Below are 22,125 nucleotides of genomic sequence, written 5' to 3' on the forward strand. Positions count from 1 at the left end.
GCTGTCATTGTTTTTCGGCCAGAAGCAACCTTGTGTTTTTTGGCATTCTATGCAGCCCTTTCACCGCTTTTCAGACTTGAAGCTGTTTCTGCTGCCAGGAATGTTCCTAGTTTTGCTTGTAGTCATGAAAATCCATTCGAATCCAGTGTGCACGGGTATGGAGGTGGTGTGGTCCACCTATAGGGTGGGATCTGGGTGGTACAGGTGCCTGTGAGGTTCCTTTTGTGTTCAATATTGAGTGTGATGAAGTTCTGTGTAGCAGCGTAAGCACAGGTGAGTACGTGTATGTTGCACACTCATTAGGGTTGGTTCACGGTAGGAAGGTTGCATGCTCAGAGCTGGGACCCTTGTGAAGTTGTGATGCACAGCCGAGTACCCAGCCGTTCATCAACTGATGAAACATTTTTGTCTCGCTCCCTTTCTTTGCAGCTTCTCTCCAAGGGGGCCTTTGGGTACCTCCTGCCCATCGTCTCCTTCGTCATCGCCTGGCTGGAAACCTGGTTCCTCGATTTTAAAGTTTTAACTCAGGAAGCCGAGGAGGAGCGATGTGAGTGACTGCTGGGCTTGTGAGTGCTGTGTGCTGGTTTCCAGAGCCCTGTTCTGGACTCCCTAAAGGCATGTCTGGAAACAAAGCCCTGTACCTTAGTAACTACTGCTTTAAATCCAGATTCTCCTGCGTTTTTCTGTATGCTTGCTTTCCATATGTGCATTTTTAATATTTCTTTAGTATCGCTCTTAATGTGAGCGGCTTGTTCCATGCAGCCATCTGGAGTTTCGGTGTAGTCTTAGTAATGTCAAGTCTGATATTACTGCTGGTCCCCAGAGTCCTGCCTGAAGTCTGTGTGATGGCTTGCACTTTTGGGCCACTTTTTCCAGTGGTTATAAGAGGGTGCCAGAGATCCATCAGCTTGCTTGCGTGGGAGGAGGTTTCTGTCCCAATGCGGGACTTGCTACACCTTCAGAAGTGGCGCTAAAATGCAGCATTTCATGTTTTTGACCTGCGTTACTGCAGGAGATCCCCAGCATGGCGCTCCAGGCACCCACTGAGCTGCCCTCTGTGAAAGCTAATTTAGGGTAGAAGGGCACCCAAAGGACATCTGCACTGGTCTTCAATTCCACATTTCCTCTTGCCCGCTGCACCACACGTGACCCCAGCCTGTTAACCTTGTACTGAAATGGGGGCTTTGTAGACACGGCTTCCTGAGGTTCTCTTGTCTGGGAAAAGACTGATCTTTACTTCTGGGTTAAGTGGCCAAGGTTAAAGTGGCTTATTGTGACCAGGCGCCATCTTGAATTTGCACATGGCCTGTTTTTCACCGCTGTCCCTTTTTGATTTCAGGGTTTCTCGCAACACAAGCTGCAGCCAGCCATCGGCCTCTGATCTACCCCAGTGCCCTTTCAGATGGTCAGTTCTATTCGCCCCCCGAGTCCTTCGCAGGTGAGTCCAATACTGCCTGTGTACACTAGGCTTTGAATGCATGTTGGTCGGAGCCACACCGTGATGCCGTCTGTTGTGGGCGGGGCTTTCAGCTTTCACACCAGCTAATGATTTGCTGGAAGGGAAGGGTTTGCATGCTCCAATAACTCCTGCTTGCCAGAGTCCTAAAACACGCATTGTAGCATGTGTCTTTGGGATTACACCATGTTGGGAATGTATTAATTTGCCCCAGTGCGCTCTTGCACCAATGATCGATATCTTTTATCCCTTTTGCCTTCTGCACTAGTACTAACCTATCCATTTCCCTTAGTGCCCTGTTGCATATAGCACGCCATACTCTTGCTATATCCAACGGAATACGGGCCGGGACCACGCTGTGATGTAAAGCGCCATGGAATTCGAAATTGCTAGAAAGTACCAGCGTGGGCCTGCAATAGACATGCCACCACGTGACTCCTCTTCCCCAACTGTCAGTCCCTTTTTCATGTCAGACATGGATACTTATTAGCAGGGAAGAGGGTAATTTGGATGAAGAGTAATGTTGTCACTACAGTGGGAAACTTTTTTTCATACTGTTAACGCGTCGTTCCTTTTCCTCCATACTCTTGGGAGATTCTAAAGCATCCCACAAGGAGATGAGGGTGACTGACTGGAACCGAAGTAGCAAAAATATTCCTGAAAAGAGCCTGCTCAAAGGCTGCATTGTTCCTTGAACCGTAGAAGAGCGAGTAGTGCTCTGAGAAGGAGTGTGGAGTTACCTGCGTGGGGCCTTGCAGATAATCCTGCAAGGCAATGTGTCTCTGAAAAGCGACAGAGGGTGATTTTTGCCTCATGAGGTGAGTACGAGAGCATTTGCCCTGTAACTTGTGGTTTTCCAGTAATGCGGAGAGCCACCACTGCGCCAGCAAGGCCTTCGCTGCTTACACAGTTGCCGTTTCCCATCCAATCACAAACAGCAGACCCTTTTCCGCCTCCCTCCTAGGGGAGAGAATGCAGACTGATGGCAGTTCTCATATCAATGAAGAAATATTACGAACTCCATTGGGTAAAAAAAAGGTTCGGTTCGTTTCAAGCACAACATTTTCCCTGTGAAAAATTATAAGGGTCTCCCATACACAAGTCCTGCAATTTGGAGATGTTGTATGCAGGAATGATGGCCATTAGAAAAAGGGTTTTTAGAGTCGCCCACTTTACATTAGAATAGGCTAAAGGCCCGAAAGGCCAGTGCAGAAACACCACATGGGGTCCTCAGGCATTATGGGGCCTCCTTCTCTGTGGGTCAAGTGTGAGTGGCACGCTGAAATGCCCTTTCACTCTGGAGTTCGCTAATGACACTTTCTTATTTGGATGGGCTCCTATAACTGCCAAGTTTTGCAGGAGTCCCACAGACACCCTTTTGCAGGAGACACACAGACAGATTCTGCCAAGTCTGTACATTATCCATATTCGCCTGCTTGGGGGGAGGGGGTATGGTTTCCCCCTGGAATTGTCAGAAACCCATCTATTTACTTTCCCATTGTCATGTGGTTGTCCCCTTCTTGGCTGCCTTCATGATCTTCATATTTCTTTCAGGCAATCCTAGGTGGCCAAGGATTAGGTCCTCTGGGGACGAAGCCGCCAAGGAAAGTGATAGTGGGTTTGGCTGTAGAACCATCCCCCTGCTACTGTTGTAAAATATCCAGCCAACTGGGCAGGATCCAAGGGGGTTGACGTGTGATTTTTGGAGGTCTGAAAATCAATCTTTTTGGCCAAACGGGAGCTCTCGGGATTATTTCACAACTGTTGATTTGCTTCAATTTGTTCAACACTTTTGGAATTAGGAGGGGTCGAAACAAAGTGTCTGACCGTTGCAGGCGAGCAAGAAGGTACACTCCCTGCCAATTTGTGCCCCTCCCTTTCCATTATTCAGAGAGACCACACTTCTTGTTTTCGTGAGTGTCAATAGAGTTGGCATATTCAGGCCCTGAATATTAATGGCTCCTGAATTAGTTCCCACTCGTGTGGTGTGTATGTTCTTTACTTCGGGATCTATGTGACTTCTTTTCAGCGATTTCCCTGACGCCCATTTTCTTGATGTTTACTGCACAAAATGTGGGGGGGAGACCCACTACACCCCACCACCTACCTTTCTAAATACCTAAACCCAAACCTCCCCTGCAGTTTTTAAGCCACGTGCCTCTCCTTTGGTCAGTCCCTAAGCACGTTCCCATTGCAGCAGTGCCCACGAGCCCTGTAGCTGATTATACCTTGTTGTGTGCAGCCATCCTCACCTCTTGCAGGTCTGCTAGAAACTGTCTACTGCTTGGTCATTGGCAAACTCCATCTCGTGCCAAGTTGCTTGTTGCAGGCTCCAAGGATTGCATCAGAGTTGGCCTGTTAGCTTAGTGCACTGTTTAGCTATATTTTTTTTACCTGTTGTGCCCAGTGCCCTTTGCTCTCTGCTTGAAGGAGCCAAGGTGTATCCAGATAATGCTCCACCCTTCACCCTGTGCCAAGGCGGTTAGGACTACTGCCGAGTGGCCTGGTGGATTATTTTTTTTGCGTATGCCATGTGTTGGTTTTTCCCGTTGTAATGGGATTCCTGTTCTCTCAGGTAAGTCCTCAGATAGGTCTCCTGTCTCTACAGAGGGTGTGACTAATCCCGAGGTGTCGTCACTCCTCTAGATGGGATGTCCCTTTCCATGAGGCCAGGTAAGTAAGGCTGCTGCCTGATACTCCCGCTCAATACCATCCCAAGGGGGACTAATTCATGGGGAGGGAGGACCCCATTGAGAGTAGTGACCATTTCGGCAGAACGCAGTATCCCTTTGACCCTCCCACCTTTCCTCAAAAACCTTCTCTTACCCCCCCCCCAATCAGATACCCCAATGTACCTTTGCTGTACATCTCAAGTAAAGACCACTAGGAAGGAAAACGCCCATAAGGTGTCTAATGGCAGTATTGGAACGAACAAGAGGCCAAGAGCAGCGAAGATCAATGCTGAGAACCGAGACATGCGCTCTAATCGTTTGAATTAACCGATTGGCCAGCTGTCATTTAAAACAAGAGAGGTAACACAGCATCTTCTACCTCTCAACACGGACCGGGACCTCAGTAAGCTACTTGAAGGTCAGACCAGAGAAGCAGACGGAGTCGAAGAGAGAAGTGCGTCCGTGAGGATCCCATGAAGCAGAAAGCTTCCAACAGAGGAGGAAGTACTCTCTCCTGGTACTGAGATTGAAGAAGCGCAGGAAACCCACCGTCGGGCTGCTGGAGCAGCTCGCGTGAGACCAGCGAAGGCTCCAGGTAGCTGGAGAAGCCACAGAAGATCCTGGGGACCTGAGAACCACAGGAGGGCCACCACCAAGACTGTGCAGCTTGTAGGGTGGCTAAGCATGGGGTTGGGGAGACCGAGAGAACACAAGAAACATTAAGTAAAGACTAACCTATGTGAACATATACCGATGCACAGCAGCAAGGTGAAAGGAGGGTTGCGGAGGTCTGGGACCCATATTGTGAAAACCTATCCCAAACAGTAAAAAGGAATACAAATTTTGCATTTACAAATAGTGCTCACAGACCTTGACAGGGGAGTAGTGGTGGGTAGCGGAATTGGACAAAGAGAACTATGAAATTAACCAAGTGTAGGGTGTCTGGGACCCACGCTGGAAATTTTGTTTGCCTTCTACACCTTTTTGGGACTTTTGTTTTGACTACAAATCTGGGCTGCAGGCAGACAGCCAAGAGACATTTCCCTTGTTGCATTATATTGAGTTTAGCTTGTATGGGATAGGTTAGGATTCGGACACAGAACGGTTAACTTTACTTTGAGACATAGACAGTTTCACTAGGTAGTTTTGTTGCGGTAGGGAAGGTAGCGTTTCCTTCAACTCCCCCCCTGTTTTTGTTATGAATAAGACTTTGCCAGTCAACTTACAACCCATGTGTCCGAGTCTTACTCCTACACTCTCACAAGGGGCATGCCAGGCCAGGGGAGCTGTACAAATGTAATTCTGTTTATCTTGAGGTGAAACATCCTAATGGAGGAAGGTGTCACTTCTTGTTCTTTCCTTGTCCTAGTCTGTGTGCTGGCCCAGGTCTGTCTGGCTGGTAGCCTGTGCTACAGTGTGTGGGGCGAGGGTCCCAGGCCAAGCAGTGCGGGGGCACTTGAAGCTGGACTGTTTCTCTGTGCCAGGTTGACAGGTGGCAGATGGCTGAAGCATGATCTCCAGCAGGACCTCTTTTTGAGAGCCTCTCATGTCTGGTCATCCAGCCTACTCCTTTGGAGTAAATTGGTTGCTGCGGCAGAGCCTGCATGCAAGATCTGGCAAGGTGAGGGCTTGTGAGAGGTCCTTGACTGGGGCTGTCCATTTTACAGGGATCTTAAAGGTTTGCGGCTGCGTGGCACCTGTTGGACTAATGGTATTTGGTTGACTTGTGGGGATAGTTGTCTCTTGGCATGTCCCAGCTTCCACCATGTCGGCGTCCTTTCCCCAGGAGGCTGAAGCGTTCCTCTTGCGCGGTTTCCATATTTTTGTTACCCCCACAAGAAGATCCATGCTGGTGGATTGTGAGGGTGCCTGTTGGGGATGTGATTATTGCAACCCTCGCAATTGCGACGGCCGAAAATGCTAACTTTTTTTTTTAAACCCCTTTACACCACCTATATATGTGGGGGGAGACCCCTGCAGCCCCCATTTTAATATTATATTCTATACACCCCCACATATATAGGTGGTGTAAGGGGGGGTCGCCATTTTCGGCCGTCGTAATTGTGAGGGTAACATTTTGGTACGATTCCCTTGTTGGTGGCAGCCATAAGCCAGTAAAATCCGGCATCGACCTCTCCTTGGAGCAAGCTGTGAGGTTGTAGTGATGGTCTTTCCCGTGTACGCACTGGGTATGCTTGCTCTCGTTGTGCCTCTTGTGCGATCCTTTGACACTTTTCAGGCACAGGACTGAGTTAGAGCGGGCTCTTGGTGATGTCTCCCTCCCATACCATCCATGGCTTCAAGCCTAGGGGCCGCATCCCTGCAGCCCTAAAATCTCCACTGGCTCCTGGTTGCTGTGAGGATCAAGTTCAAGACCCTCTGCATCAACCAGAAGGCTTTCTGGGCCTGGGATGACGCTACATCCAACTCTCTCCCTAAATACTTCCCTGCTAGAGCCATTCGGTCTTCTAGCTCCAACTCTCTGCAGAGCAGATGCTTTTCCAATCAGAGTGGGGGGTAGATCTCTCCCTCTCCTTCCTTAAGTTCCAGTAGCTTCGCAAGACTCGCATGTTGACTGGCTGCAAGGTTCCTTCTGACACATACATGACACCAGGCCCTCCTCGCCCAGTCAACCCCAGCCCATCAGTCTTCCCTGTCCCCCCTAACCTGCACGTAGCATGTGGACCTCATTCCCCTGCACTTTCTGCATTCCCCTGGCACTTGTTCACTTGGCTTCCCCTTGGCATTCATCTAGCCGGGGTCCTCTTCCCCTCCCTTCATCCTCCTGCCCCAGCACTTGCGCTCTTCCTTTCCCTCCTTAGCATTAGCGTATTTCGCTCTGACTGACAATCGCCCCCTCCTCACTCCCCTGCACATCTTGTTACTGCACTTGCACGATCCGAAATACAAAAGGCCTCGTAGGACTGTTTTTGTTTTTCATCTGCCCCCTCCCCTCTTCTGTCTTGTGCCTTGAAACCCCATTTGCTGTATAGGCGCATTATACATACCCAATAAATAAAAATAAATAAATAGTGATGCTCCACTGAGCATGCACAGGATTTGCAGAGCTATTATGCGTGGTCAGATTTGTTGCACTCCTGTCCTTTAATGGTGTACTGTTGATTGGCTTGCACGGTCATGAGCGAACTCCCACCCATGTCCGTGCTTCTTGAAAGGGGCTTAGGATGCTGGTGAATAGTGTGTGCTGAAAGGAATTCCCCCTCACCCCCTTCCCGGTCACCCAGGGACGAACGGACCTCCCGGGAACTCTGGAGATTTTCCCGGTAGGCCTCTGCATCATGGGCCTTTTATTTCCAAATTTTCAATGGAAAAGGGGGTTGGGCTTGCTCAAAATGTCTAATGTGGTACCACTTTTTCAAAATTATTTCCAGAGTCTCTTTTGGCTCCCAGTCCACCCCAGGGCACACCAGGTGTGTGGTGCTAGTCAGCGGGACCCTGTGCCAGAGCCCGGTAGGCCCCATAAATAAGTGCAGGGAAAATGCCCCTTTTGCATCGGGGGACCGATGCTCTTGAAAATTAAACTTACTACCTTTGCTTTCAGGTTCTTGGCTCTTATCGTGATGACTAACACGATTAGTTCAGGGTGTGGAGTGGCTCACCAAATGTCTACTCGAAGCACACTCCTCTACTAAAGAACGTCCTAATCGAGAGGGAGCGCAATGGGTTGTCAATGCCACCCGTGCGACCTACCCAAGCCGGTTAAGCTAAAACTTTGCGGGTCTGCGTGGCAGAAGCTCTGTGGGCACCCTGCAGTGTGCATGTGCTGTGAAGGGGCAATGCTTTTTGGGAGCAACAAGGTCTGGCTGCAGTTTGATGCTCTTTCCATGGAGAAAGGGAATGGCGATTGGGCAAGGCGTGCAGAGGAGGAGCCACACAGAGGTGTAGCTAAGACACGCATACGCTGGTACTTACTGCAAAGTTCTAATTCTATGCTCCTTTGCATCCTGCTCCGGTCTCGTCCCTGAGCCGTGGGACGTCCCAAGAGTGTAGAGGCAAGGCAATGTGAGGTAGGAGTACTAAAGTGCTTTTGTGTCTTCACTCCAAGTCTTCTAATGCAGTAGGGCATGTCAAGGCCATTTGTGGGAGAAAGGCTAATATGTTTCCTCTGACCTGTCTGTCTTTAGGATCTGACAATGACTCTGATGACGAAGGGACGGGTCGGCAAGCAGTCACACCTCAGGTCAGTTTCTACAGGGATGCCCTAGACCAATCACCTCATCCATCCAAATTAGCCTTGATATGCTTTGCGAAGGGAAATCTCACTTGGGTGAGCCATTAATTACTTGTAACATTGGTTTTGCTCGTATTTCTTTCTCCTCTTCCATCGTGTTCTGCATTTAAGAAATCTTTGCAGGTAGTATCTCCCTTTGCCATCCTTTCTTGGGTTCATGAGGGATTTCGGGCACCAGTTTGTTCTGCATGTGAAGTCTTGACCCTCCTGGCAAAGGATGGTTCTGGGTTTGAGTGGCAGTTTCTTAGCATGGTATGAATCTTCTGCTTCTTGCAGCCTTCGCAGGAGAAGCAGCCATTCTAGTAGAGGGAAGCATGGATGAATCCAACGCATCAATGTTCTTCAAGGACCCAGCCTCTTGGCATGGGCCATATCACGCTCGCTTCTCGGTAACTCCTTGTCTCCCTCCTGTTTTAGGAACGAGAGTATGTCAGACAGGGCAAGGAGTCCATGGAGGTGGTGGAGCAGATCCTCGCACAAGAGGCGAGCTGGAAGTTCGAGAAGAACAACGTGAGTATTTGGCCATTTCCCCAAAATGTGGGATTCATGATATCTTTTTTTTGTAAGGCATTTCCTCCAGTATGCCGCATAGAAAGTGAGCAAAGCTCAGTTTCCCGATGGTGAAACGTCTTAAGACCTTTTGTTGGCTTCGGGCCACCTATGCCCCTGTATTGTGCCAGGGTATATACACTGATGTAGTGTTCTCTATGAAATTATCTATGCCTGTGCATCTACAACCAATGTTGAGAGGTTGGCAGCTGCGTTTCAAAGGGAAGTAACTGTAAAGACTGCATTTTGGACTTTAAGCCATTCGACCAGCATGTCTCGGGATTCATGGTGGGTACAACTTAGCTGCTTGGGTGGAAAGATCTTTTTTTTAAATTATTTGTAGGAACGTTTAGCAGGCACTCTCCACATCTGTGGAGGTTGTAATAATAAGTTTTTAAAACTAGGAAGCAGTAGGCCACATGACATTTTGACCTATATTGGGCATGGATTATTCTGTGAGTTAGAAATAAGGATGGAGGAAGAGGTGCAGGAGGAGGAGGAGGAACAGGAACAACTCCTCCGTTGGGACCACATGGGTGTTAAGATCAGCTATTAAGCACCATCCACCCCATTGTACACTTCCACGATTTGAACAGTGTCTGACTTGCTTTGTCACTGAATAGAACTTCATAGAATTGTTGAACCTCCGTCCCCTTGAAGTGGCCATTGATGGTCGTCCAGAAGTTGTTGCAGTGCTGCTTATCAGTAGCGATACTTGACTCCAGTGCATGCAGTCAAGGTGAACGCCTAGATTTAAGGAAACTGATTAGGGATGCGTAATGTCTGATTGCTAATAGAACACATCTATTAATAGAAGATGCAGGTGCCATAGAATGTTGACCAGAAGAATGATCACGTGGGTACTGCTTTAGATCGGGTCCCAGTGTGTAATGGGAAGGTCTGCTGTAGGTCAAGGGTTGGATCACGCGGGTCAGCTGCATAGAATTGTACATGTCTCTCTTGTGATGAGGTAAAGCTATGCCCCTCAAGGCCAGAGGATGTTCCGTTAGGCAGCTGGAGTCACTCCTTCCAACTCTAATATTACCACTTGCAGTTTGGATGTCTGCACATCTGGGTCTATTTTTCTTTAGGGGGTTACGATTTGCTATCGTTCAAACTTATGACAATCTGACAGCTGAGCTTTGGGGGTAGCATTTTAAGAGTTGGGCTTCTTCACTGAAAGATGGGACTCGGGTTGCGAAGAAGCGCTGAAAGATTTAGCCCAATGGGTGCTTGCATTGATCGCCTTGTCTGTGGACAGTAGTCGCCTACTTTGCTTTGTGTGATGGTTCCTATTCGACACCCCAACTTTTGGCCTCTTACCAGGAAATCTGAGGGGACAATCTGGAAGCAACCCCTTTTTTTTGTGCGCCAAGCACATGCCCACCCTGATGCCTAGATTTAGGAGTGGTCAATGTTCCCCTGTGATTGATATTATATTTCTATCGCGCTGGTACACAAGTGTTTCAGAGCGCAACAAGGCAAGGGAGGGGAACAGGGGAGAACAAAACGGCGATCTTACTAGGCCCAGTGACATTGAGAGCGCGCAAGTGCATGGGAGAGGGGGGAGGGGAAAAGTGCATGGAAGGGGGAGAGGTGGAAAGTGCGAAGCAGAGGAGAAACAGATAAATAACAATAAATATAAAGGCAACAAACGGTGGTAATGCAGCCAGAAATTTGCAAGTGCTAGGTTTAAGGCAGCAGACAGGGTAGGTCTGATAAGTGCAGGAAGAAAAAGGGGGGCTGTATGGGTACAGATACAGACCCCAGTGCAAGGGGGGGCCCGGAGGCAGTGCAGGAGGGTGGCAGGATGAGCAGGTACCTGGGACCAAAGGACCGAGGATGGCCAGGTGCACGGTGCCAAGAGAGAACAGATCAGCAGGGGAGAGGGGGAGCGAAGGCAGAAGAAAAGAGGAAGGTCTTGAGGTGCTTCCGGAACCGGAGATGGTTCTCCTCAAGTTTGAGAGAGGCAGGGAGGCTGTTCCAGAGGGAGGCCCCAGCCGAAGACAGAGACCTGACCCCAGCTCGTTTCTTAGAAAAACGACTGACCCTGAGTGAGTTGGAGGTAGCGCAGCGAAGAGCTCGAGAGGGGAGGCATTTGCGGAGGGATAGCTGAAGGTATTTTGGCCTGCCTTGGGCTCAGAGATGTCTGTGCATTCCTTCCACTACTAAGGGGAGCCTTTTGGTGCGAGTGGATGGTCTCCTATTCTTCTGGCTCCACACCTCCTGGTGTGTCCTTCCACCAGGGGTGTTGCTAGGTCTGGAAAAGATTCAGGACTACGGTAGTGCCTGGGACTGTCAGGGCTCTGGGCTAGCTAGCCTTTTGGTTGGAGCCCCTGAGCTTCAAACGAAAGACCTGTGGCTATAGCGCCCCCACCCTGGCGACACCACTGCCTTCGGGCATCTGACTGCCTGTGACACCTTCCTCAGACGTGTGGCAAGCTCCAAGCCCTACCCGTTTTGGGCATACCCCCTCTCCTAGCCTAAGCACCACTTTTGTTATTGCTTATGGTTTGCTCACGCATTCATACTTTACAAACTGGCGCACCACAGGTGCAAGAATGAACATTTACAAACCAATATGCGTGTACTTATATGTAGCTTTTGCCTAATTGCATGAGCAAACCAGTGTTTAGAAGTGGATTAAGTACACATTTAAATTGAATTGTGTGAAAATAAAGGCTGTAGAAATATCAGATAACGTGGTTCTAGAATTTCAAAACATAGGTTTTATTTTTATATGTTTTTTAGCTATTGCTTTTACCGATATTCCTCTATAGACCAACCAATCATTCTAAACCACTACACGAATGGAAGTAGGTGCTTTGTAGCCCTACCTCTTGCGGGGGAGGCCTGGCCCTGCATTATCTATCCCACTTTCAGGCTTCCCCGGCACCAGCTCTTGCGCGGTGGTGGCAGCCCCTATGCATTGAAACCATAGAATCCCCCCTCCTCGCCCAGCTTCTTCGAGCAGCAGTTAGTTGGGTCTTGTAGGTAGATTTTGCTTCCAGGCCTTGCCTCCTGCTTAGCTGAAGGAAAGGTGCCTTGGCTCTCTTCCGCTGGAGTGCGGATTCTAGCAGCGTGGCAGCGACACACGGGAACCGCCCAGGCCTATGAGGATATTCCTCGGTGTGGTTGGGGAAGTGAGCGAATTACCACCCTGCTCCTGTGCGGGAGTGGGGCGATAATCTTCTTAATAGGGTACCGCAAATGACATTTCACCCACCACAAAAATATTTGGCGCCCCCCACTCCCGCAGGGGTGAAGGATACCTGCCATATCCCAAGCGGGTCCAATTGCACTGAAGCCTTAGAGTATTACTAGCTGAGCCCAATTGGTGCAGTCAGGCAGCAGAGTAGGTTCTGGCAGAGCTAGTGGCGCCTTCCGTGTTGTTGCTTTTTGTGAAGTCTTTATTTTTGCTTTTTCAGGAATTGGGAGACGCCGTGTACACAATCGAAATACCGTTCTATGGCAAGACGTTCATTCTGAAGGTAAATGCTTGGGGGGTACATGCGTGTTTTGGGTCGCGTACCACAGAAACAAATAGCCCCTGGAGGTTTCTTCTTCGATCATGGAGCCGTGCCGCACTGCATTGTGGCGTGTCCTGTTCCACACGCCATGCCCTCGCAGCGTGCATTCGTTGCTCAGAGCAGCTCTCCAGCAGTCAGCCCAGGCAACACTCTTGGGCATTTTCTGGATCCTAGATCGCACCCTCTTGCATTGCGAGTTCTCCTTCTAAAGCACACATCTGCATTTCCTGCTTCGTGCATCGCACCCCTCAACTATACGTGTGGGTATTGTCTAGTTTCCTGTACTTGCCAGTGACCCCTAAGCATTACCTGCTCTATGCGTGCATGCTGCCACAGTGCACCGGTGGTTTCTCTGGCTAGTACACCCACTCCTACAGTGGAACGTAGGCCTGGAATACGAGTGACCCCCTCGGGCTCCAGCAGCTCACGAGGCTCCGAGCAGACAGAAGCCCGAGTATTACGAGCTGTGCTGGTCTTGTGGCTCTGATAATGGCAGGCTTGTAGCCATGCGGCCATAGCATCACCACCTCGACCATAAGGGAGGGCGGCTTTGAACAGTGGACAAGCCATGCTTTCTATGCAGAAAATGCACAGCTATAGTCACGTTAACTGGTGGCGCTTGTTAATCACACAGAACCGAATTGGGTACTTCCACCAGACTCTACTGTTCATGGCACACCCCCAGTCTGCTCTCAATGACTGCTCCCACAAGGCTCCCTCCATCCATAACTTCCATCCTAAGGGCTTTCCAACATTCAGGATTCTCTTCCCAACTGGGTGTCTTTCACCCACCCTGACCTCCCTCGGTCTCAGGTATTCATGAGCTGCTCTTTTCATTTCATTCATGACCCTTTACCTTCCCTGGCGCTGCCATTAGGACTCTCCCTCCCGCCAGCATTCTCATTCAGCGCTCGATCCTGTTGGGAACATTCTCTCATTTTCTCATATACTGCTTTCTCCCATGACCTTTGCGTCTCTGGTTTCATGTGTGCAGGACTCTTTGCTCACCCCACCCCGCTAAACTCCCTCCCACTCAGGTCTTTCTTAATTTACTTTTTTCCCAGGCTCACTCACTCGCTTCCTCTCAGCGTTCTCATTGGTCACTCTCTTCCCACCGCTGCCCACCACCAGGACCTTCACCCTTCCCCGGGATCCCTCTCCATCTCCTGCACCCTCTCCCCGTCTTGCAGACTTATTCATGGCTCTCTCCCTCCTACAGGCTCTACTGCAGTGTTCGGCTGAAGTAGTCTACCAGGAAGTGCTACTGCAGCCCGAGAAGATGGCGCTGTGGAATAAAACCATCCTGCTGTGTCAGGTATGTACCCTTGCAGGAAGTCAACACCCCACATAGCAGACATGCTGCACTCGGCCCACCGCTGCACAACACTCCCGTCCTCATGGAGGCAGGTCCCGTCTTAGAATCATGGTCTCATGCGGGCGTCTTCAGAAAGAGATGCTAAAGTGAAGAGCCCCGCTCTGGCCATGACACATGTCTGCACTTTCTATTGTCACGCTGTTGCAAAAGCAAAGCATGAACGTTGAGCGCTCCTGTTACCTGGCAACCATGGCAAAGCGTTAGTTTGCCTACCAGGCCATGTGTGCCAATGGCTCATTCTCTCTAGTGTTTAGAAGGAGACCTGTGTTCTCGAATGGGTGAGGGGTTGGCTAGTTTGCGATGGCTATGCTGTCTGGCCAATTCTCCGTATAGTACTCCCTAAAACTGTCCATTTAGAGTTTCACAAACCAGGAGGCGCCATTTCCCCCTCCTGGCATTTTCTATGAACCTCATGCTTGCTGCGATTGGTTGAGGGACTGTGCTGGATATTGGCGTTGCCCAGAAAAGGGTAGTTAACCCCCACTTTCCACAAAGCCCACAGACTTCACGTACAGCCAATTTTGTCTTCTTTTCCCAAAGTCTTTTCCTTCAGATATTGAAAAGTGCTCCAAATTGGAATGCCGGTTGGAGGGAAGGATCTTCTCTACTCCTGAGACAGCACAGTTTGCTCCACACTGACAACCCCCCCCCCCCTTCCGCCCCCTCAATAAGCATTAACTTGGGCATCATGAATTATAAAGGCCTAAGAATCCCAGGCCCTAGCATGCCCCCTCCCCCCTCCCCCGGTATACATGAGCAGGGATATGCTGCACCCAGCCATTTGTATATCCTAAGCATTAACCATGCTGATGCCCATAACAATATCCCGGATCCAGCAGACAATCCTCTTGCCACTCCCAGCAATACAACCTAACCAGCATTGGCAATGGCAACAATTTGTGCTTTTGTGTAGGCATTTGAAAGGTGCTTGTCAAGCGCCGCTGTAGTGGTAGTAACTGGCTATTGAGGGTGGCAGGTGCCAAGTGGTGTGAGTACTTGAGCATCTATAAGCAGTACTAGAAAAAACAGGAGGGGTGGGGCGGAAGAGGGGGTTATGTCAAGCCGAAACCGTTGACACCGACGTAGTGATGGTGGGTATGTTCCTGTCACATACTATGCCAGAACCACAGGGAGACTTAGTATGTTATTGTATGGGACAGTCTCGCAGTAACTTTGAATGACCTTTTACTTGGGCATTTTATTTAGCTGGGGTATAGAGCCCCAAAGTACAGGCTAAAATAGTCGGTTTGCCACCATACTGATTGGTAACCTTATTGCCCCCCTTTTTTCCTCCACACTTTTAATGAAGTAAGGCTTCACGAACTGGTAATCCTGACCTCACTAAACAATCTGTGTGAATTGCAGTACCTAGGCTGTCCGACACAAAAAAAGTAAAAACTACATAAGAAATAGTCTTGACCACTTCTTGTTCTATCCACTGATACAGAGGCGGCACGCCAGCATATACTAGGGATACCCAGGGACTGTTGGAACCTTCGCTGTCCTGTCTGTCTTCTCTGGACAAGCCTAGGTAAAACCACATATCAATTGAGGACCTACTAGGTAATTATTCCTTTACACCTATAGATAAAACCAGCCCCTTTAACCCTCTGAGACATCACATTACGGTTTACGAACACCACTACCGCACGATTGTTTGGGGTTTGCCTGCCCCAACCTCTTTCGTGTTGCACAGCTATAAGCAGTGCCTGGCAAATGCCTAATACTTATTGTACGGGTGAAAAAGTAAGACTCTGACACAGGTTTCATGTTGTTGGCTATAAACCTTTATTCAAAGATGCAAATGGAAAAGCGAACCCTGACTCGCCTTCACTCTTAGAGGGGGTTTTAATACACCAGTAGCACGTTTGGAGTTCCAATTAAGCCATTAAACCTCCAAAGACTACTTTGAAAATAACACTGGCAGGCACTTCTGATGGGATGGCTCGATAAAACTAGCTCAGAGTTCCCATAAGGAGATGTTTTGGACAGGAAGAGGTAAGAACTTGGGAGGAATGGGCATATATTTTAGCATGGCCATCAGCAGTCAATCAGTGGGCAAATGACCAACACAAGTTTTATGTCCCTCTTCTTATGGCATTTCTCCCCATCTATACTCTAATGCAATAGTTTCAGCATATAGGTGGCGCTAGTGCTACCTAATAGCGCAAACTAAAAATACAGGCTATTCCGTGACCAATTAGCTTGTCACTCCCAGGCATGCATCTTCCAAAAATAGAGAATTCAGCAATACCAGTCTTTTGCTGTCTTCAGTATGACTTTGCAACCTCTTGTAATATATTTAAAAAAAGGTAGCAGGCGCTCCTCTCCAGAAAGAACATGGCATGATAACCTGTTCTGAGATGAGAGTTTGCAGCACACGCTTTTTGCTCACTGTACCTTTCACAGATGGGAAATATCCATTTGCATATCAGTCTTTGGGCCTCATTACACGGATGGCGGTAGGGATTTACCGGTACCGGTAAAATACCGGTACCGGTAAATCCCTACCGCCTTACTACGAGGTCCCTTTGCGGGTTGGGGGATTTAACGCCTGCTTTTAGCAGGCGTTAAAATCCAACCCGCTGAGGGACCTCGGAGCTAATTACGGCACCGCAAAATTGCGGTGCCGTAATTAGCGCCTTCCCCATTCCAATAGACCCCTATGGGCAGGAATGGGGAAGGGCAATGGCGGAAAGGGGATTTACCGCCCCTCCAACCTTGGAATGGGGCGGTAAATCCCCTTTCTGCCAAGGCGGTGCCGGTATTTTACCGGCATGAGCCATCACGCTATTAGCGCCATGGCTCACCGCCTACCGGGTAATGAGGCCCTTTGTCCCCGCCCACATGGGCAGTCCAGCACCAAAATGCTATGGCAATTCCTCTCTGAACAAGAGTACCAAGAGCAACCCCATACACGTGTTTCACCCTTGTTGGGCCTCATCAGTGAGGTGAAGCTGTGCCTCTCTGAGCACAGTGAGCAGGGAGTCCACGTCTAGTTGCCCCCAGGTAACTTGGGGTGACCAACCCCAAGTTTCTTGCAAATATTTCAAAAAAGGTAGCAGGCGCTCCTCTCCAGAAAGTACATGGCGCGATAACCTGCTCTGAGATGAGTTTGCAGCACACGCTTTTTTTCACGCCATAGCATTTTGGTGCTGGACTGCCCATGTGGGCGGGACAAAGACTGATATGCAAATGGATATTTCCCATCTGTGAAAGGTACAGTGAGCTAAAGTGTGGCTGCAGACTCTCATCTCAGAGCAGGTTATCACGCCATGTTCTTTCTGGAGAGGAGCGCCTGCTACCTTTTTTGAAACTCTTGTAATATATACTTGTCAAACGGCACATGTCTCTCTCTCGATAAGGTTAATGCTGGAGGTTGTCGGACTCCAGTGTGTACCATGGATCTGCCACTTGCTATTTGCTTGCCTGCCGACCCCATTGCTGGTGCACCATCCCAGCAGATGCCCACACCCAATCAATGTGTGCGAGTCTCTACCCAGTGGCAGGGAGGAAGATGGTTATCCTGGCTGCACTTTCATAGCTGTGCCTTCAGGCACAAGTCGGCCTGTGCATCTAATGGCTGCTGCTGGCCTCTCCCCCTCGCTTCCCTTATCAGCACGGCCTTTATATCCAGGCTGAATGGATTCCAGAATGGAGTGCTCTACTCGAGGGCGCTATTGCCGCTTAGCAGTACACGTTAGCACCCAACGCTGATCCAATCTGCGTTATGAATAATGGTGCACTCCCGCAGCACTTGCGCGCATTCTCGGCTGGCTGGCTGGCTGGCGAGCGGCATTGTGCAGATTGGACTCCAGATCCTACATTCCTGCTTGGACACCTTTCCTCGGGAGCATGGCGCCGACAGACTGAGTGAGCTCCGGTTAGGAACTTGGAACTTTTAGTCCCCCACACGCGCCTGCATTTCCATCATCTGCAAAGCCTTGTGGAGGGTGCCTCTTCAAACGTGTTTCTCATAAATGTATACACAACCTATTTAGACTTTTGAAGATGCACAGATCGACTTTTCCTTTTGTATAGATGATTTGATATTCATTTGGGCTGAATGATCGATGAGAATCCAGAGCTCTGCCTAACCATGATTTAGTAATGGTAGAAACTCCCATCTTGCTGGATATGAAAAATCTCCATTAGCTGCTTGTGTAAAATCTTACCCGATACAAAGTTTGTTTTGTGTATGCTGGGAGACCACTACGTTGGTCGTGGTCGCAGTCTAGATGCCCATTACAATCTTGTGGAGCATTCACCTTGCTAAGTCTGCAGTGTCAATCCTTTTGATCCACCAAGCGATGTACCAGCGCTACTCACCTCCTTGGTAGAATTTAAATTGGCCGATCATTATTTGGCTGAATATTTTTTACTGCAAATAAGTAGATGCAGAAGAGGTATGGGGGATGAGGGGGGGGACTGGTCGGGAAGAGCCCACCCCCTTTGTTTTTTTTTATGTGCTCCGAAGTAAAATGGTCGACATATTTCAGGTCATTGTAACATCCGTGCCATCCCCCAGTGCATTGGTTTAGCAATGCAAGGTTGACATTTCAGAATCTGTCTAAAGAAGCCTTATCTCAAATTTAGAAACGTGTTAAAAGCTTTTCAGTCCTGCTCTAACCCCTCCACTCACATCTGTGTTTACCCCAGCAGCAGCTCCGGGGTGCGTGCCACCTCGGCACCTGGAGACTGCCATTGGCATTATAGTGGTCTATATAAATGTACTGTTTTAAAAAAATATATATGTATATATATATTTGAGGCTTGTGGATGTGGTTAGGTCACATGCTATGCATAGGCTGACATCTAGTGGTAGCTGCAGAGTATTCCATTTTTTGTTTTCGCAACTCGAAAAGGGGCATCGACAGGGCGTGCCAGTAATACTATCCCTAGTTTGACGTCTCCTTTACCCATGGTCCATCACGCGTCGGGGTCCCTCAGATTGTTTTTTCCGACATCAAAGTTGGACGCAAGTTGCAGACTTCCTTCTTCTGGCTAATGCCATTACTTATACAAAATTACAATGTAGATTTTCTTTCTGTCCTTTCGATGACCGTACCGCGCAAAATCTCCGCAGATGGCTTTCAAGGACAAGACCATTCGACGACTCTTGTCTCGATGAACTTTGTCTGCAGCCTACCTAGGCCCCAATGGGCTTCAGCCCTGCACAGTAGGAAGAGTGGGGGGGAGTCGTAATAATCTCATTTAGAGAATGCCTATTCCCCTATACTTCCTTTTTTCCTGCCAGGCTGCCATCTTTCCACACTGTGGAGAACACACAATTTAAATTCTGTCCTTCCTGTAACCGGAAGTTTACCTGGAAGGATTTGCACAGGGTGTGTAACCTCTGCCTCCCGAGGATCATTCTTAAAAACAGTGCAAGCCCTGCAGACTGTTTCTGCCAAAACCTTTAAAGGACCGGAAAACTAAACGCTGGGCCCACCACGGCATGCAGGCCTAGGCCGCCATGGACGTTGAGGTAACCCTCCAGCGATGGCAGCATCGGCGTCCTAAGTGATGCAGGGGCGATTGGGACCCGATGGATGCCCGCATGTGAGTCCCTGACACAAACGGGCAGGCCAGCGGTTCTACTACGGAGACAACACCCGGCGGCTCGAGCACTCTCGCTGCACACCACACTAAACACACACCCCCATGGCTGACAGTTGACCGCAGTGGTGAAGGGAAGGTCAGAAAAATCCCTGTCCTCTGGGCCATCGCATTTGCCACATGACAGGCCCCCCGAAACAGATGCTGAAGTCAGTTTCCGACACCGCAAGCAAATCAGGAAACTCCTCGGGTTCTGGCGAACATGTGCTGAAAGACACGTCGACTTCACCTGCTAAAAATTTAAAATGCGTGAACTCATTAAACATGTCTCGGACACTCTCCTCAAGGCAAAGACGTTGAAAAACTATAAATCTTCGATGCCCCTATCCTCAAAATCAGATTTCAAAGGATAAGGAACACTCTACCCATAGAGACACCCTCTCAGGCAATGCACCACAAACGGCCCCCTGCTACAGAGCCCTTGCCTGCACCTACTCCTACAGTGCTACTAAGCTCCTCCCAACAGACCCTGGAACAGGCACATTTCCAGACAAATGGGAACATGGAGGACACAGATCAATACTGTAACGATGATGACGCTGATGTATAGATCATTCAATCTCCAGACCATATTGACCAACCAGTGGCTGGTTCCACTGTGGATGACCAGCTGCAGTGTAATGATCTTCTTTTAAAAGCTGCAGAACACTTTCAATACCCAGTAGACACAAGTCGATAAAGACTTCATAGAGGATATCCTCTGGGATTAGAGATCTGTAGTACAGTTAATTCCACTGCTGCAATGTCCAAAGACGCATTAAGCCTTCTCTACTTACCCCCAATCTGACAAGGGCAGTTCACATTCGCATTGAGAAAATGTTTAGACAGCCCCATTAGACCCATTTTACATCAGAGGACAGATAAAGCCCAACTCTTGTGACCACCATAAGGAAGAGAGTGGGCACACCTTTAGTAGTCTCTGCCGAAGCCCCTCCTGACAAGTAGAGCATAAAGATGTAGAGCCTAGGCAGGAAGGTAGCGTCCTCGGCTGCTTACCAAATAAGGATAGCCCACAACACTACGCTACTGGCGAGTTATAATTGTCACAGTGGGACGGTATCTCAAAACCGGCTCTGCCCGAGAGCCCCTAACGACACAGCCTTTACAAACAGTAGCTGAAGGTAAACGGGTGGCAAGCTGTATCATGAAAAATAATCTGGATGCAGCAAACTATGCAGGGCGGATTGATGCTGAGGGTACCCTCATTAAACACCATACATGGCTACGTCAATCTGCTTTCAGGCTGGAAACCCAAGCCACCCTTTTGATTATGCCTATAGAGCCCAACGCCTTATTTGAGAAAGCGGTCGAGGATGCACTAAAAAGTGCTGAGGAGGAATATGACACCCTCAAACCCCTGGGACAACTAGCAAACAAACCCTTTGTGCAGAGAAGCCTTTTTAATGCACATCGTTGGAGTCCAAAACTCCCAACGGTCCTCCAACTACAACCAAGGCTGGCAGAATTCATCCTTGGGTTATTTTCGGGGGCCACAGAAGGTCCAGAAGTGGAGGCAGATCCTCCTCCAGGGGTGGCTCCACCCCACCACAACAATGACCACCAGCTACAGGTGCCCTGCCATGCCTCTTCAGTCGGAGGTCACATTTCTCATTTTACCCACCATGGGAGGGGAATCACGTGAGACAAGTAGGTACTTTCCACTGTGGTGGGAGGCTATTGCATAGAACTCATAAACACCTCCCCAACCACCCGCAAAGGCAAATGATAATGGTGGAACAGTGCATCCTGCTGGAAGAGGTCAAGGCACTGCTGCTAAAGGACGCCATAGAAATCGTCCCGTCAAACCAGGTAAACAAGTGTAACTATTCAATGTAGTTCCTTGTGCCAAAGAACAACCTGACGATGCTCCTGGTCCTAGACCTGCGCTCTGCGAACACCTATGTCAAGCCTCAGAAATGCCACATGACGCCGCTACAAGAAGTAATCTCACTGCTGAAACGGGACTACATGGCAACCTTGGACACGAAAGATGCATAGTTTCATCTTTCAGTGTTCCCAGCGCACAGAAAATACCTGCACTTCAAAATAGTTTAACGTTTACCTGTGGACTCCGCGGGGGCACCTGCGCTGTGGGACTCTGATGTGTGGTGTAGAGTTGTGATGGACTCATGGCTACCTCTGGACCCAAATCTGCTGCCAGGATTCTCACCTAGGATAGGAGCATTGAAGTCAGGGACGATGTGAACTACCAGAGACCTCCAACCCACCTGCCTTGACTGACCCTCTCACCATAGTGTTTTCTTTATGGCGCTCTCCGTCCTGCTGTCACGTGCAGGGGCGCATTATTTAGGGTGTTCTGTCAACTCCAGTTAGTTCACTGGAGAGTGTTGAGGCCCAGTCCAACTATGGCTTAGGGTTACTTCCTCCTTCCTCTAGTGCAGTTGCGCAAGCTTTTATGCATTGGGTGCTATTGCGCGATTCTTTATCCCCTTTGGTGCTGCTGCACAAAGTCCTTATGTCTGTTGCACTGTTGTGTCTTGTCTTTGCGCTGCTCATTGGTGTCTTCTAGCTTCTTCTGTCCCTTGGGGGCGTCGCGCAATGTTTGTATGCACATCCACGCTTGTAAGCAGTGTTTTCCTCTTGGCGGCATGACGTGCTGCAAGCCTTTCCCTCGATAACCATATGGGCCGTGCAAGTAAATGTGATGGCTT

The 22,125-nt window shown here is 49.2% G+C and overlaps 1 protein-coding gene across 3 annotated transcripts in view; it reads left to right on the top strand.

Moving 5' to 3' along the window:
- Positions 1–22,125, top strand: part of STARD3 (StAR related lipid transfer domain containing 3) — a 274,830-nt gene that overhangs the window by 218,800 nt on the left and 33,905 nt on the right. For all 3 annotated transcript variants that reach the window (XM_069634727.1, XM_069634728.1, XM_069634729.1), the window contains 6 exons: positions 430–547; positions 1,340–1,438; positions 8,274–8,329; positions 8,798–8,890; positions 12,358–12,420; positions 13,679–13,774. In XM_069634727.1, the coding sequence (XP_069490828.1) occupies positions 430–547; positions 1,340–1,438; positions 8,274–8,329; positions 8,798–8,890; positions 12,358–12,420; positions 13,679–13,774 (525 nt within the window). The remainder of the gene's footprint in view (positions 1–429; positions 548–1,339; positions 1,439–8,273; positions 8,330–8,797; positions 8,891–12,357; positions 12,421–13,678; positions 13,775–22,125) is intronic.

Source organism: Ambystoma mexicanum, chromosome 13 (genome assembly GCF_040938575.1).
Source record: "Ambystoma mexicanum isolate Mex_15411 chromosome 13, UKY_AmexF1_1, whole genome shotgun sequence".
In the NCBI taxonomy this organism is placed as follows: domain Eukaryota; kingdom Metazoa; phylum Chordata; class Amphibia; order Caudata; family Ambystomatidae; genus Ambystoma; species Ambystoma mexicanum.